This window comes from Chenopodium album, chromosome 21 (assembly GCF_948465745.1).
Source record: "Chenopodium album chromosome 21, dcCheAlbu1.1, whole genome shotgun sequence".
Classification (NCBI taxonomy): Eukaryota; Viridiplantae; Streptophyta; class Magnoliopsida; order Caryophyllales; family Amaranthaceae; genus Chenopodium; species Chenopodium album.
Window position 1 is genome coordinate 37361350 of NC_137854.1, and position 16639 is coordinate 37377988.

The 16639-nt window shown below is 32.6% G+C and overlaps 2 protein-coding genes across 2 annotated transcripts; one reads left to right on the forward strand and one right to left on the reverse strand.

Annotated features, from left to right (window-relative positions):
* Positions 1 to 5362: 5362 nt before the first annotated feature.
* On the reverse strand, positions 5363 to 9892 carry LOC145603073 (uncharacterized). The gene is made up of 6 exons (XM_081659194.1): positions 9023 to 9892; positions 8668 to 8713; positions 7751 to 8002; positions 7116 to 7175; positions 5796 to 5889; positions 5363 to 5719 (listed from the first exon to the last, which is right to left on the reverse strand). Exons 1-6 carry the CDS (start codon positions 9312 to 9314, stop codon positions 5465 to 5467), a joined length of 999 nt encoding a protein of 332 aa, XP_081515320.1. The 5' UTR covers positions 9315 to 9892; the 3' UTR covers positions 5363 to 5464.
* A 146-nt stretch (positions 9893 to 10038) lies between these two features.
* Positions 10039 to 10899, forward strand: LOC145603074 (photosystem II reaction center proteins PsbY, chloroplastic-like). Its single transcript, XM_081659195.1, has one exon. It carries the CDS (start codon positions 10147 to 10149, stop codon positions 10708 to 10710), a length of 564 nt encoding a protein of 187 aa, XP_081515321.1. The 5' UTR covers positions 10039 to 10146; the 3' UTR covers positions 10711 to 10899.
* Positions 10900 to 16639: the final 5740 nt, after the last annotated feature.

A 16639-nucleotide genomic window follows, 5' to 3' on the forward strand; every position in this document is an offset into this window, starting at 1 on the left:
GGTTGAAAATGGGTGTATTGTATGGCCACGTGCAGCTGGTATTCTGGTTGATAACACAAGTGCAATTTGACTCGAGTTGACTTAGGGTTTGTTCTCTTCAGTTTAATTTCAATTCACTTCATTTCAGCTTCAATCAGTTCAGTTCAACTCAGCTCTTAATTTCCTTTTCTCATTAGTGCAGTTCTGTTCAGCTCCAATCAGTTCAGTTTTGAACAAGCCCTTATACTCGAAAATTCGAACTTTTTTAGGAGTTAAAAACTGTATAATCTAATTCGACTCAATATTCATAAGCAATTTGATGTAAATAGTTTTGGAGAATAATGTTTGAACAATAGCAATCTTCTTAAATTTGCATTGAATTCTTAGTCTTAGATTGGTAAAAAAAATGGAAATTGATTTCAAATGAATCGAGCACTTGAACTTTTTAACCTGATTTGATTTCAACTATCAATTAATAACTATTATTCGTATAAGTATTAATTTTGTCAAATGTTCCTCTAACAAGATGAATGCATTCATATCGTCAAAAGAAAATATTCAATGATTATAAATTTATTTGAGTATGGCTCATTTTGAAATAAATTTTGAATTTACTTGAATTCATAGTTTTAATAGTTAAGTTTCTTAATAGGGGATAACAATGTCATCGAGTTTTACCATCTTTTTTCTGGCTACAACTTCGTGACTCTATGAAGTAAGAAGTAAGGAAGAGATTGTAATCTTCATACAAGGTAATCAATTTGCTTAAAAAAATTACATCTTTAATGTCACACGTTTAACATTTGGTTTCAAAATGAGAACTTTATCATGCATGCATTTAAAGATTATATTCTTACTTATTGAGTACATTCCTAACCACTATAAATAATAGAAAGCTTATTTTAAGTATTGTATGATAAACAATTTTGTTCCCTCCATTCTTAGATCAGTAAGAAGAACCATAACTTCAACCAACAAGATAACCCACGTACTTAATATAGGTTACATGCTATAGCACATTTCCACAAGAGAATTTTAGTCTTTCGTTCAGATGTTAATTCTTTTAGGAGGAAACTATGGAACTTTGGGTTAAGAGAAGTCAGTTAAGTATGTTAAGATTAAGAATATGTTTGATTTGGATTGGGAATGTATTTTGACTTTCACTTAACAGTTTGATTGGTTTCTCATTAATGCATATTTTAAAATTGACTTAGCTTGATTGGTTTCTCGTTATAACTAGTGTGTGGCCCGGGCGATGCCCCGAGTTGCTAGTTTGTACTTGTATGTTTCGAGTTTAAGTCTTGCCATAAAGCCCATAAACAATTTATAGTTGTCAAACTCAATCATTACATCTTGGAAACAAATAGTATAATAAAACATCAATTAACGTATCTAAGTTAACTAAAATTTTGTTGGATAAATAAACACAATTAATAAATGGCTAAGATGGTAAGACTTGTAACTTAAGACTTGTTGGTTTAGAGTTCAAGTCTTGTTATAAGCATTTTTTAGATGCAAACCTAATCCATGTTGTGAATGTGGCATGTCATATTTATAGTAACATGTGGCACATATTGCTGACATGTCGAACTTAAAAAAGGTGACACGTAGAACATATTCTGTTTTAGGAACGTTTTTTAATATATATGTATAGATATAGATATGTTAACTACATACCAAATTTATTATGCAACTAACCTATATAACATACCCTATTCATTAACTTAAATTCTGAAAAGATGGTACAGAGCATGGTAAAATATGTTAACTAATAACTACGTACATACCAAATTTACGATGACAATCTTGATATATAATTTAATTATAACGTTTATTGCTTCATGTCCCCATGAAAGTATGAAACAAACAAACAATAAAAAAATTCTCAAATTTCTTATGCATGTGGACATGGTAAAAATTGTTTAAGTGATTGAAGTCTAATGAACTCCGTATAAGTTTTTTTTTTTTCTTTTTTTTTTTTTTATAGTAAGAAGAAGGAGGCTCATTTGTGGGAGGAGATAAGGAAAATTTCTCAAATGAGTCCCATCAGATTTGATCACTAGACCTTAGAGATATAAGGTGGGACCGTGGGAGCAATACCACTACTCCAGTACTCCATCACCTCAACCTCATATAAGCTTTTATTTGAATTAAGGATAATTCATAGGAAAGTATTTGTATATATATACTAGACGTTGGAGCACGAGCGTTGCGCGTGCCCCCCCGACGGCAAGATAAGTAAGATTCGTGAAATTGTGTTCGGTTTTTGTGATATTCGTGGTTGTGTTCGGGTTTTGTAATGTTACCTTTGTTAAATTTTAGTTGCAGCTTTGGAATATTTTATATCTTACAAATAATACCCCAAAGTTGCAACTAAAAGTTAACGGAGGTAGTAGCAAGGATACAAGAATTTACAAGTAGTAACAAGGAGTAGTGATAAAGTTTCTATAATAAGTATACTTATCTAGAAATTGTTAGATTTTAAAGATTTTTTAAAAAATGATTAATTTAGATATTATTTTAGAACGCAATATGGTTTCTTATTGAGTAAAATAATAATTTTCAAACAGCTTTATCTTAAAATGATTGTGATAATAAAGAACAGTAATAAGGAAATGCAATTTGAAAGGTTAAAGTTATTTAAAAGATTGAATGCAAAACATATGAAAGAATAGTTTATTTCTTTGTTATTAGTCTACATAATTGGTGCAATCTACACTTCTTCAAAGCTTGTTTTTGTATTTGTATATTTTTCCTTTGAGTTGCATAATGAATTTTTGTGCTATTTTTATTCTCGAAATTTGTTTTTCCTGAGTGAATATACAATCTAATTTGGGAAACAGTAACTATCTTGGCAAAAAACCTAATGTTTCTCAATAATGAGGTGTTAAATGAATTTTCTTTCTCTCTCCCTGACCTCCTCTCTCTCTCCCCCCCTCTTGAGATATCTTTTCAGCCTGCATTCTCTCTTTCTCTCTCTTCCCTTGGCCTTGTCTCCTTGTTCGTTTTTTTAATAGCTTTGAAAATTATAGACCGCAGTTGCTCCTCTCTCAATCATTCCTTCTGTTTTATTGGTCGAAACACTTTCTCCGATTTTCATTTTTTTCTTTCCTAATCCCTCTTGTCCCTGTTCCATCTTTATAAACTATAAAAGCTTCGAAAATTATAAGCTACACTTGTTCTCCCAATCTAAATCCTCCGGCTTCTTTATCTTTCCCAGCTTTTCTTTATATTTCTCTTTTTCCTAATTAACATTAATTAGTTGTTCTTGTATGGTTTTACAAAAGAGCTTCTATAGGTTCGAATAGTAGAGTATATTGACTTTGAATATAGTTAGTTAATTAAACATGTAACAAACTTTAAAAGTACTAAAATTAAACAAAGCATGTTTGTGTTTTTTTCACGAGCATTAATTAGGTTATAGATTCCTTAAAATTAATTATTAAGGGTACATATGTGTAATGTGGAGTTAGAGACAGAAAAATTAGTTGAGAATTATTATTGAGAGGGAGGGAGAAATTACTGGGATTGATGTGAAAAGGCATCATTAGTACCAAAAAAGAAAAAGAAAAAAAAAAGATGACAACTCATAAAAAGGGGCAATATTGTCAAAAGTATTAAAATAAGATTTTAATTTTTACCTACCTATAAAAGAATGCAATCTTTGTAATATGATACAATGAGACTGAGAGAGCAATACCTAAACTTGTGCTTAAGTAAATAAGTCTCATTGCAATCAAGCTGAGCCAATAATGAATGATTCCAAAATTCATCGTATTGTTAATGACAATATTAGTAATTAGCTAATGATTACAAAATTAACACTCCTATGTATAATAACTTTGAAAATGGGGTATATTTCAACCGCATTCACTAGTAAAAAATAGTAAATGGGAAGCCCCAAATGGCAAGCGGTTTTGGAATTCCGCTTGCCAAATTGTAAATGGCAAGCGGTTTGGGGTGAACCGCTTGCCAAATTGTAAATGGCAAGCGGTTTTGGGTGAACCGCTTGCCAAATTGTAAATGGCAAGCGGTTTGAACCGTGAACCGCTTGCCATTTGATTAAAACCCTAAAAGATAATTAAAAGGCCCATCTATTCTCTCTCCTCCCCTTACCCCTCAATACTCACGTTCTCTCTCCTCCCTTCTATCTCACGTTCTCTCTCCTCCCTTTTCCCCTCATTTTTCCCGTCCTCTTTCTTCTCTCATCTCCTTCTCTTTCTTCTCTCATCTCCTTCTCTTTCGTCCTCCTTCACGAACTCGATCAAGGTGCGGTGGTGGTGCATGCGTACCCTTGAAGCACGACGGCGACGAGTACTTGAAGCATGAAGACGAGCGACGGTGGTGGTGCGTGTGGATTTTCGAGTTTTTTAGGTCAAATTCGACCATGAAAACTCTAGATCTAGAGTTTTTATGGTCGAATTTGACCTTTAAAACCTTAATTTCAATTCCAAATTGGCGTTTTCATGGGGTGGGTGGAGGTCGTGGTGGGCTAGATGGTTTTTTTTTTTAAAAAGGTGGGTTGATTTTTTTTTTTTTTTTAAAATTTCGATTTTAGATTTATTTTTGGTGGGGGGTACGGTCGTGGTGGGTGGTGCGTCGTGGTTTGGGTGGGGTCTGGTTGTTGGGTGGCGGTTGTGGTTTCGGTGAGGGTTTTGGTGGGTGGGGGTTATTTGGTGGTTCTGGTGGGTGAGGGGTGGTGGGGGGTCGTGGTGGGTTTTGGTGGTTTTCGGAGAGGGTTAGTTGGGGTTCTGATGGTGGTGGCTGCTCGTGGGGGTCGTGGAGGGTGGTGGTGCTGGGTGGTGGTGTTGGTGGTCGTGGCTGGAAGTTTGTATAATTTTTGTAATTTTTTTACTTGTATAATTTTTGTAATTTTTTTTATTTACTTGTATTAATTATTTACTTGTATAATTTTTGTAATTATTTACTTGTATTAATTATTTACTTGTATAATTTTTGTAATTTTTTTTTTGATGAAAATGTAATACTTACATCACTTAATTAATAAAAATATTATTGTTCTTATATATATTTTGTTTGTGTTTCAATTTCAGAGAAAAAAGAAAAAAAAAAAAAAAAAATTATTTTTTATACCCCTAATGGGCAGCGGTTTGGCGCCAAAACCGCTGCCCATTCTCTTCAAATGGCAAGCGGTTCTGAACCGCTTGCCATTTAAATGGACAATGGCAAGCCCCCTAATAGGGAGCGGTTCAAAACCGCTTGCCATTAGGGGGTTTGAACCGCTTCCCATTTTGTTTATTCTACTAGTGATTGGACATTTTAATCTGTTCAATTACTCTAAGAAACTGATATTTCCTATTTGCTTTTCTTTTATGTATCTCTTCCTTCATTAGATTTTCGGCCTTTTGCAAAATTTGAATTATATATGAAATTGACATAAATAAATGTTAATAAAAATTGATCAAAGAAACGAATCTGAATACATCATAATTACATTAAAAATCTACAAAGATTCACAATGGATTCATGGATCATTAAGATTTGTTTTAACAACGGTATGTAGGTGACAGCTGACATGTAATGGAAGTTCTCCAATTGCAGAATAGATGGTTGCAAATTTTGCCTCTGAATCATCAATAGCCAGTTGTAGCTGAGCTCTGGAGTGGTTAGCCACATCAACTTTTCTCATGTATACTTCTATGCATTCTTGTTCAAGCTCAAGCTCAAGTAACATCTTGGCCCTAGACATTTCAGCCTTGCCCATTTCATCCCAAATTATCTGAATAAAACAGTAGAATTAAAAAAAATAGCTAATCACGGATGAAAACATGATAAACAGTTAGCTTGTATTATACCTGAAGTTCATACAAAAGAGACCTACAAGTAGTTTCCTCTTGTGAAAGAGGAGCAATGTCACCCATATTAAGAGATAACCACGAAATTATTAACCTGCAGATATATCAGTTACTGAGATAAGCAAACAAAAAAGAACAAATGTATTAACTTGCAGACATATATTTAAGAAATCTAAATGATGATGAAGGCATATGCAAAAATTGATACTTTACATTCAAGATACTTAATTCTACTATTCTAGCTGCCTTACCAGCTTATACACTTTATCTGCTCTAGAGTGCTGGGGCAAAGCAGGCCTAGACGTATATACACAAGGCACAATATAATGAAAACAAACACTAACCTACATACACATCAAAAAACAAAGCAAAGAAATAAACCAAATCTGATATAACATAGACTTGACCTTTATGATGTTTATGTGTAGCTTAAGCTAATTCACAAAGTCTATCCCATAACTTCCAGGCTTGCGCTTGTGAGTAGCTTGATGTATCATATGTCAGAAAAATGAACACCTTTAATAACGCCTTTAATTGCCCTCCCCTTTTTTATAATCAAAAGAGAGAATGCAATACATATCTATTGCCTTTATTATCTCCCCAGGCTCTTCCCTCCAATTCATCAACCCAAATACAAAGCAAAAGGGATCTGAAGCCTTATGTATCAAGTTAGTAGGATTTATGCATATATTTAAACTAAGCATTTAAAATGTATTCGCCTATAAAATTTAGGTTGGTTTGCTTAAATTAAAGTATCCTATAGCAAATTTTGATAGCTCATACACTAAGTTATTCAAGGCTCATCCAAGCAGCTGCTCATCTACTCTAGGCACATTATCTGTTTCATGCTTCTTTAACAAGTGCAGACAGAACATACAATCAATACAAGTATTTGCCAGCAAAAGTGAGAATCTAATCCCAAAACTGACCTAAGTCTTTCTTTGCTTGCTCAACTTTTCCTTGTTCTTGCAGCTTCAATTTAGGGGGGGGTTGTGTATATGTTTTCTAGAAATACTGCCTTAGTATGCCAAACTGATATTATTAGACTTTAGTTGTTTGTACAACATAATCCCATAGCTGAGGCGAGAGGCAAGTATTAATTGAAATTTTAAATAAAAATATTTGATTCAAAATTCTTTGCTCATATCGTATTGCTATTCTAATTTCTTCGTATCATGTGCACTTTTTATTTCTTTGCATTTATTGGCAATTTGGGAGCCATTAGGCAAAGAAGAGTGCAAGAGGCAATAGCACAGCGCAGCGGAGATGGTTAGCTATTTTTTTACTCCTACACATGTAAACCAAAAGAAGAGAAAGTACCTCTGTCTTACAGCAGTAGTAGAAAATCCCAGAATTTTGCTTGTAGCCAGACAAAACCTTCTGTTCATCAAGAAGCAACAGCTCAGGAAACATAAAATCATTTCAAAATAATAGGCCCAATTTGAACATTAAAAATAAAAAAAATAAAAAATCATGCATTGAATCTATTGATATGCAACATATAAATAATCTTGTCAGTGTGGTTGCTGTAAATACTTCTAGATAACCATCTTTGCATAGATTTTACTAACACAGATATAGAATAACTCATGGTGAAAACTAAGAGTAAATCATAAATGGCCCATTACACTGAAGCAAAGGGACTAATGGAGAATATCTATATATTAAAATATTATAAGCTCCATCCACATCAACTGACCTCTCCACGAACATAGTATCCCAATTCTATATTAAGATATCCTACTCACTTTGCAATATGATTGATACATATTGGCATCAAATTCATACAAAGATTTATACATATTGGCATCATGTTGAGTAGATAAAATTTTATCCGGGTTAAATTAAGTAACTACTTCAACTCAAATTTGCAAGTCAATCCAACAAACTTCAATAGCAAAGCTAAATTAGCATACTTCTTAATCAAGCAGCCATAAGCAGATGAGAACATTTACTTCTTGCTCTGTAAATCGATTCGAACAGCCCAATCCCCTCCATAACCACTGCCTTTTTCTCTCGATTTTAAGAAACTGGTCTCCAAGGTCAGCCCCTGATCAACTATCAGCTGCCTTCCATAATCTCGCCCATTGTGATGAGTCCAACCATAAGTGTTAAGGTTATCGGAATCTTGGCAAACATGCCGCATGACATACTGTCCATCCTTGACACCAATCCACTTCAATCCCGCAATCAGAGACTGCGGAGTCCTGCCATTTACAACCAGTTATTATCACTCACAATTTCACATGCAAAATTTAAACTTCAACATTCAAGTAAAACTTCAATTATACGTCAAATTAGCAATCCAAAAGAAAGGAAAAGTAGTCCTCCATCTAGGTAACTTACTTTTGTTTCAAAAAAGATCAATCATATTGCAAAGTGAGTAGGATATCTTAATACACAAAGCCAGAGAGTAGGGTTATAACCTACAAGCCGATATTATTATTCAGTATTTGATTATAACAAATAGCCCCCATCACAAACGATGAACCAAGCAAAAACCTACAAGAGCAACCAAATAATAGAAATCTGAAATTGAACAATACTATACAAAAACAAATTCCACAAATTGATTATTATTGATTCTTGAACAACAAAACACTGAGCTTATCAATTTATTTACCACTCAAAATTCTCACCAATTTATTTACCAATTTACTAAAAACACCTCAGATTTGACAAAAAATATCCTAACATCAACTGAGCTTGTTTCTCAATCAATCAAATTAAAATCCATCAATTCCACAAAACACAAACAAACATCAACAACAACACACAAATCACATCAAAGATCATAAATAAATCATTACATTCTAGAAATTAAATAAATAAATAACAAATCGACCATGCAATAATATATGAGTTTCTTCACCTCAAAGTCGAATCCACCAAACCTTGCTCCGTCTTACTCCTTCCGCCTATTTTAGAAAGAAAACAGAGAAACTGGAGGATGAGGAAAAAAAAGGGGGGCAAAAAAAACACAGTCAACATATATATAAAAGGTTAGAACCAATTAGAACAAGAAAGAGAAAGGGGAGATAGAATTGTACCTGGAGATCAACAATTCTGTTACAAATCAGACAATAATACTACTAACAATACAAAAAATCAACCCCAAAAAACGATAGATCACTTAAATTCAACCCAAAAAAACGAAAATAAATAGAATAAATAAACCCTTAAAAAATCGAAAAACAATCGAACAAATTAACCCAACGAGATCGAACCTGATGAATGTGACGATCGGAAAATCGTCTTCCACAACCTCAGACTCGAAAAATCGAAACGCCGAGAAGAATCGAAGCACCATCGTCGAAAGGGATGATCGTTGGTCTTGAGTTGCTGAAGTTTCTCTCTCCTAGTTTCCCCTAAATACTCTGTTACCCTTTTTCCTCTGAGATGAAAAGACAAAGGAGGAAGAAGGTGAGGAAGTCGGTGAGAGAGTAAGGGCCAAGTAAAGTGAATGGGAGAGCAGCAATCATCAACAAATAGAAATAAGGGGCAAAATTGGCAATTCATTAATTTTGGGGGCAAGGCTGTAATAGCACCACAAAGTACTATTCACCAGCTACAGTAAATTCTTTTGCATGTTTTATAATGGTTATAGATTATGTACGAGTACATGCAATGAGAGTGCATTTACCACAAATTATACAAAGTATAAGCCGATGTTCAAGAATGAGATGAGTTGATGAGCTAGAGCAATCACAATAAAAAAAATCATCGTTGCTCCGAAAGAAGTCATTTACTTAAGTTCTTACATTACAACTAACTAAATTAATGACTTAGGGAATTATTTATTTTTAACTAATTTTCCATATATGCCTACTTCTTATAGTCATTCTTTAATTACACATAAATTGACAAACGAGTATATGCTTAAAGTTATATCTTTAAAAATTTAGGACATATAATACACATTGAATTATTGAAACACATCCAACAAAAAAAAAACTCATTACTTCACTACTTCTTTTAAATTAGTACTTGTAATAGTTCATAATCTTCTAGATGTCGACAACTTAGAAAAAACCAAAGGTGACTATAAAAAAGAGTAAAGAAAAAAAAAACATATGAAAACGGGAGAAAAAATAGAACCAAAGAAAAACTTGATATTTGAAGCAAAGTTGATAAGAAACTAGTGGTGGGTCATAAAACAAGAGGTCTAAAATTCAACCAACACAATCTTAGAGATAAGAGAAGAATCTAGAAACCCCATTTCTATTGGTTCATTCTCCTCCTTCCTTACTTCACTCCTATATCCCTTATTTCCTCTTCACAAACTCCTCACCTTCCCTTTTCTTCAACATCATTTTACTCCTCAAATTTTTTCATTTTCTCTAAACAAAAAATGGCAGCTACAATGGCAACTACTACAATGGCAGCACTCAATGCAAAATCCTTGACTCTCAACAACAAGTCAACAATTCCATCATCCACAACAAAGCCCATTTCAAAGCCCATTTCACTCCCAAAACTACCCACCACCGGCCCAAGCCCAAGCCCATTAATCACAGCCCCAGCAATCGCCGGAGCAATCTTCGCCACATTGGGCTCAGTGGACCCGGCATTTGCGGCCCAACAACTCGCTGACATCGCCGAGGGAAGCGACAACCGTGGGCTAGCCCTACTACTGCCCATTGTGCCAGCTATTGGGTGGGTGTTGTTCAACATATTGCAGCCTGCTTTGAATCAGATTAACAAAATGAGGAATGAGAAGGCTGTTATTGTTGGGCTTGGTCTTGGGCTTAGTGGGCTTTTGTTAGCAACACCAGAGGCCCAAGCAGCAAGTGAGAGTGCTGGGAGTGATAATAGAGGGACACTGTTGTTGTTAGTGGTTTTGCCTGCTATTGGTTGGGTGCTTTTCAATATTTTGCAGCCTGCTTTGAACCAACTTAATAGGATGAGACAATAAAATTTTTAGTTTGTTAATGTTAATTAAATAAAAAAAAAAAATTGTGTTATTATTGTTATTATAATATTTTTGTTTTGTTTTTTTTTTGGGGTGATGGTGCTAGGAAATTACTTGTAATATTCTGTTTAATTTCTGGCACTGTAATGTTAATTAACCCTTTTTCTATTAATTTTGTCTTTTATTTATTTATTTATTTGGTGCTATTGACATCCTTTTTAAGGGTTGGATCTTGGATCATTATGATGTGGGGGTATAATTGATCGGGTTAGGCTTAATCTTGGGCACATTGAACTATCCGTGTGGTTGAGACTTGAACTATCCATGGGAGAGGTTTGCAATTTGCAAAGTAATATTCTAAATGGCACAAACTCATTATTGAAAATTTGGAAATGATTGTAGGATCAGTTAAAACTTTGCGTACATACTACAACAATTGTTATTGCATATCAAACATAAAGAAAAACAAAGAGGCAAATGCGCATTGTTTAGAAACAAATTCATTGTCAATGAAGAATGAACTGCAATGTTTAAGTCTATTGAGAGGTGATCATGAGATAGATCAAGACTAAGTGAATTCTCCACTGCAAGTGTCTCTCCTAATACAAGTACTTCATATAATGGGCTAACTAGATAAAGCTCACAAACTGGTAAACCATTAAGATTTAATTTCTTTGATGAACTTCGTACATAGCAAGCTATGTGCGCTCACAAACAGGTACACTACGACATCTAGCTAAGAGTAAATTGGTGTATGAGAATGCATGGATGCATCATGCTTGAGAGATACACGAGCAATGGACGTTCACTCATCATTTTCGTGCACACAAGCACACGACGGTCCCTATTAGGTGAAATGATCGTAGCAATGTACGTGGCATCCCCCGAGTACATCATTTGAGGGCATAGCCTCCCTATTGATTTCATTTTAATTTTTAAGGTTTAATTTTGGTATCGATTGAGTCAAGTTCTTGGTTCCTTCAAACAATTAACGTGAGAATGAATTTTCTTCCCTAATACAGTACAATAAAAGTTGAACTGAACCCAGCCCAAAAAGGTTGGGTTTCCATGGTTGGATTCCAGCCCAAAAAGGTTCACACTGGCCCATTCATAATTTAGCCCAATACCACCAATCACTCTTTTTTGACATCGACCTTTATTCATTCTTTCATGGTATAAATTGGTAACATTATGGTTCTTTCAGTCTTTTAGTAAAATGCAAATGAGGAAGCACTTGCGCAAGAATTGGAATTGATTTTATACATTTTTGTTTTCTCAATTTCTCTGATTTTATTTTGGGTTCAGTGACTAATTTTTTTTAGCGACTATTTGCAATCAATTTCATGAAGAGCACATATGTTCCAATATTGAGTGTTTCAATTATAATTGTCCAGGTATCCAACAAATAGTAAATGCATGAGATTCATTATACTCAAATTAACTGCTTAATGAAGATAATAAATTAATTACATGCACGCGTATGCAATTTATTTTTATTATTTTTTGTTAAGAAAAATTGATTTAAAATCGAAAAACACACTTCAAGTTTGAATTGAACCATTTAGAGTTTCATAAAATTTAGACTGAACCAGTATGTATATCTAAATTACGCTTTAATATATATGTTAAACTTTGCAAAAAAACATCTAATTAAGTCATATACAAATAATAATTACTCGTATATTATGGACCATAAGTTTCTCAATTAAAGTAGGAGATTGCGAATTGAAGACATAACTTGTAATCTACTTCCACACCACCATCAAACAAGCCAAAAATGACAACATCCAATGAACACAATAACCCCTCAATGTGCTTAAATTAATACGGAATATTTAGACAATTCCAGAAAAATCATTTTCCTAAAGCACCTTTGATAAAGTTAAAAAAAAACAATAGTTATATTAGTGCACCTCTACTATATTCTTAGATAAGTGCTTATCTTGAGTTTATTCTATAAATTAATCATGAAACATTTAGAAGTACAATATAATATATGTAAGGGACCCTCAATCATACAAATTCTTAGGAAGAAAAAGCTTTGCTTTGCACTTAAAATCATACTTTGTAATAATTTATACCAAGACATTTTGAGGAAGAAAGGTGTAGGAACAATTTTTTATACTCGTAGTAAACAAATTTCTTAAATCGAATATTCTGTCTATTTAAAGTTATCTCGTTAACATTTCCACTTAATTGGGGAGGAGGGAAAGGATTGTGTGTCTACATTGATCTACTTATTCTAAAATGTTATCTTGGTTTAAATTAGTCTCGCCCATTAATCATTGTTGGTGTTTTATACGGTGAGAAAATTTAGGTCAATTCTATAGGAACAATTTAAGATTTTAAGGGTATGTTCAGATTTATTGAATTGAGCTGAAATGAATATTTAAATTAGGAGCTGAACTAAACTACATTGAACTAATTGGAGCTGAACAGAATTAAGCTTAAATGAAATTAATAAGCTGAAGAGAACATACCCTAAATTAGCTCGTTCTTATAAATGATGATTGAGCTAAAGACATTGCATGCTTGAAATTAGTTTTGACTTGAGACTATTGATTAGATATAAAGTTATGCTAGAAACTATTTTTTTTTCTTTACTACGAGTAATGTAAAAAAGATGTTTAATTGCACATTAAAGTTGATTGGAGAATTGAGGGATCATTTTCTCAGAGGTTGTTATTAATATAAAGTATGGTATATTCTTCATGAAATTTATTTCTTAAATTTATTGTATCTAAATTTTTAATAAATAAGAATAAATGTCTCTACAAGACTACAACTATAATTTTGGCCCATAAGTACTAACATTCCTTAATACTCGTACACTTTGTAAATCACTAAGACACTATATATAGAGTATAATTTTCAGGCTGTTAGGTGATTTGTTAGCATCTATAATTGATAGATACTTGCTCTAGCTAAAGTCATCAACCAATCCATTATTATTATTTAAGTTAGAGCAACCATTCCTACGTACAATTAACCACTTCAGCAATTCATTTTTTTTTTTTTTTTTTTTTTTGAAGAGCTAATCCATTATTTATACTAGTTAATTAATTTTATTGAGTTTCATATATTCCAAAATTGAACAACTTTTGAAACATGCTACTTATGTGTAATGGAATGTAACCACTAACCAGTAAATAAACCGACCAAAGGTGGCCAAGTGTTTATTTTCGTGTAACTCTCCTAATGTGTTGCTCACCTTTTAGCTCTCTTTAAACTTTCATTGTGTTGATGAATTTAAATTTCTAATAGTATATAAGCTCAATAATTTGGGACAAAATCACCCTTACGGAAGCATGATGATAAAGAAAAAGTTGGTAAGCTACAAGACCTACAAGGCTACAACTACTATTTCCTTAAAAAAAAAAAAAAAAACCACTATACTTACGTCTTGAGGATTTCTATAGACTAACTATTTATGGAGTATATGATATCATAAAAAATGCTTATATATATAGAATAAAATAAATAAAACAATCCATTTTGAATTGATTATTGCTTAACAACTACTCCAAGTCCAACCATTCCTTTTTATTTGTTATGCTTTGGCCAACATCCATTTAAAAGATTTCAAATGTAACAAACATTAGGAACGGATAGTATGTTTTATATTAGTCTCAAAATTAGGGCATGTTCACATGTATTGAACTGAACTGAACTGATTGGAACTAAACTGAATTGAATAGAACTGAAATGAATATTTTATGAGAGAAGGATATTAGAAATTGAACTGAACTGAAATGATCGAACTGAAATTAAGCTGAAGTACAAATTTGGTTGCTTATTTCTTAGCTTTCAACTTTCAGCATTAGCGGATTAGCTGAGTCATTAATCTCTAACATTATTTTAGGTCTGCACAAGCCACATAATTTTCATGCATGCTTCCGAAGCATGTTGTTTTTGTCACAATTGAAAAACTTTACCTCCAAAACAATTCAACTTAGTGCAAACTCAAAAAACTATTATACATGTAATTACCATCAATTATCATCGTAATTTGATATTGATTTGAATTGAATTAGAACCAATCAACCGTTGACAATAGATTATAATATGTTTGAATGTCATCATTCAATCTAAATGACTCATACATACATCTATAAAGTATGTACTTAGTATGATATTAGAAATTGCTACATTATTGCATTATTGTATACCAAACTAATCTTAATCTAGTGGGAAATATTGTACCTTTCAATATTGAGAATGAAGGATTCAATCTCCACCAGGGACACTTTGAGATTCGGTAAAATCCTTTACTCTCCCAACTCGGCAATACCAAACCTTAAAAAAAAAGTGAGACTGAGGTTCGGTCAGCATCCTTCATTACCTTTAAAAAAACCAAATATTGTTATATAAAATGAGCTATTATGTACAATGATTGTAATCAATAACAATGACAATAAAAACTAATACCCCGATACAAGAAACTGCTAAACTAGTCCATTAAATTGTAATCTAAGTTTTCTATATAATTGTACAAGCAATGCAAGTATCAAAATTCAATATAGTTTTTCATCTTTCCTGTGAATCAGAAAGTATAAATATATTCATGTTCCCAATCAATTAGAGATTATACTACGATTAAAATTTTCTAACATCAAAATTGATCATCATATCTTAAAATAGTAGTATAATTATAAGACACTTGCTTGTACGATTGTCCAATCTCTCACCTATTAATCCCTTATACAGCAAGCCATTGTACTTTATTTGCATTCAATAAATATACTCAAATCTTGTTTGGAAACTTCGTTTTAGATTTGTGAAGATCTAAGAATAGTTTTTTTTAATAATAACAATAAAATTACTTACTTCAATACAAGGTTATGGTATGAAATTCTAATCAAGTAATCAATGCTAGATCTTATAAACTTTATTTTAATTATATGTTACCTACAAACTCGCTGAACTTCAACTATTAATTAGAGAGTATTAAGCTATTATCAATTTATTTTTTCATACTTCTTATATTGCATTGTCAACTGTGTAAGGATTGTCGGCGGTCGACGGTCGACGCCCACAAGGCACTACAATTGACTGACTAATTTAAATCCTCTTGCATGCAGAAAAAACATTAGGTTATTTGTTCTAGTTCTTTATAATTGCATCGAACATTTGGCGTTTACATTATCATTTGTGATTAATACTCGTAGTTTACAAGCTCTGTACTTTTGACTGTTTTTTTTTTTTTTTTTATACTTATTTCAAGATTAATACTCGTAGGTTCAATTAAGAATTTAAGATAAGATCAAAAAAGAAATATTCATTTTGAATTTCTGATAAATTTATTAAAAAAGCGTTCATGATAAAGATAGGATTGATAAGTTTATACTCAGATCCAATAAGCTAATTTAAATAAGAAATGGTAATATAACGTGAACGCTAATAAGCTCAACTATGACAATATGTCAATATGAGTATAACAAATATAGAGCTAATAAGATAAGATATATGATAGAATATGATAATATATTATACAATACACTAGCTCACTTAATCGTCTAAATTAACATATTCGGTAAATATAACATATTTGTATTAATTGACATAAAGAGGCATAGAGTATATGCAAACTTGGCTGACAATTATATATGATTATAAATAGCTACTTTTACATGATATTTATTACCCCGTATTATTAGTTTTTACATATATATAGGTTTAATACATCCGTCGTATAAAAGAATTAAAAGACTTACGATAAATCAATCCGATTTGTATATGATTTCGAAAAAGAGAGGGAAAATTGATAACCAGGCCACGTGAAATAATGCATGAAGAAAGCAAACAAGTGGCAACCCTTATAAAAACCAAACTCCCCTCCGATTAGTTGACTTCCCTTTCTCCTCCACTTTAAATTCCATCCTCAACCCTTCTTTCTCTCCACTCTCCACTCTCCACCACCCCAAGAGAGAGA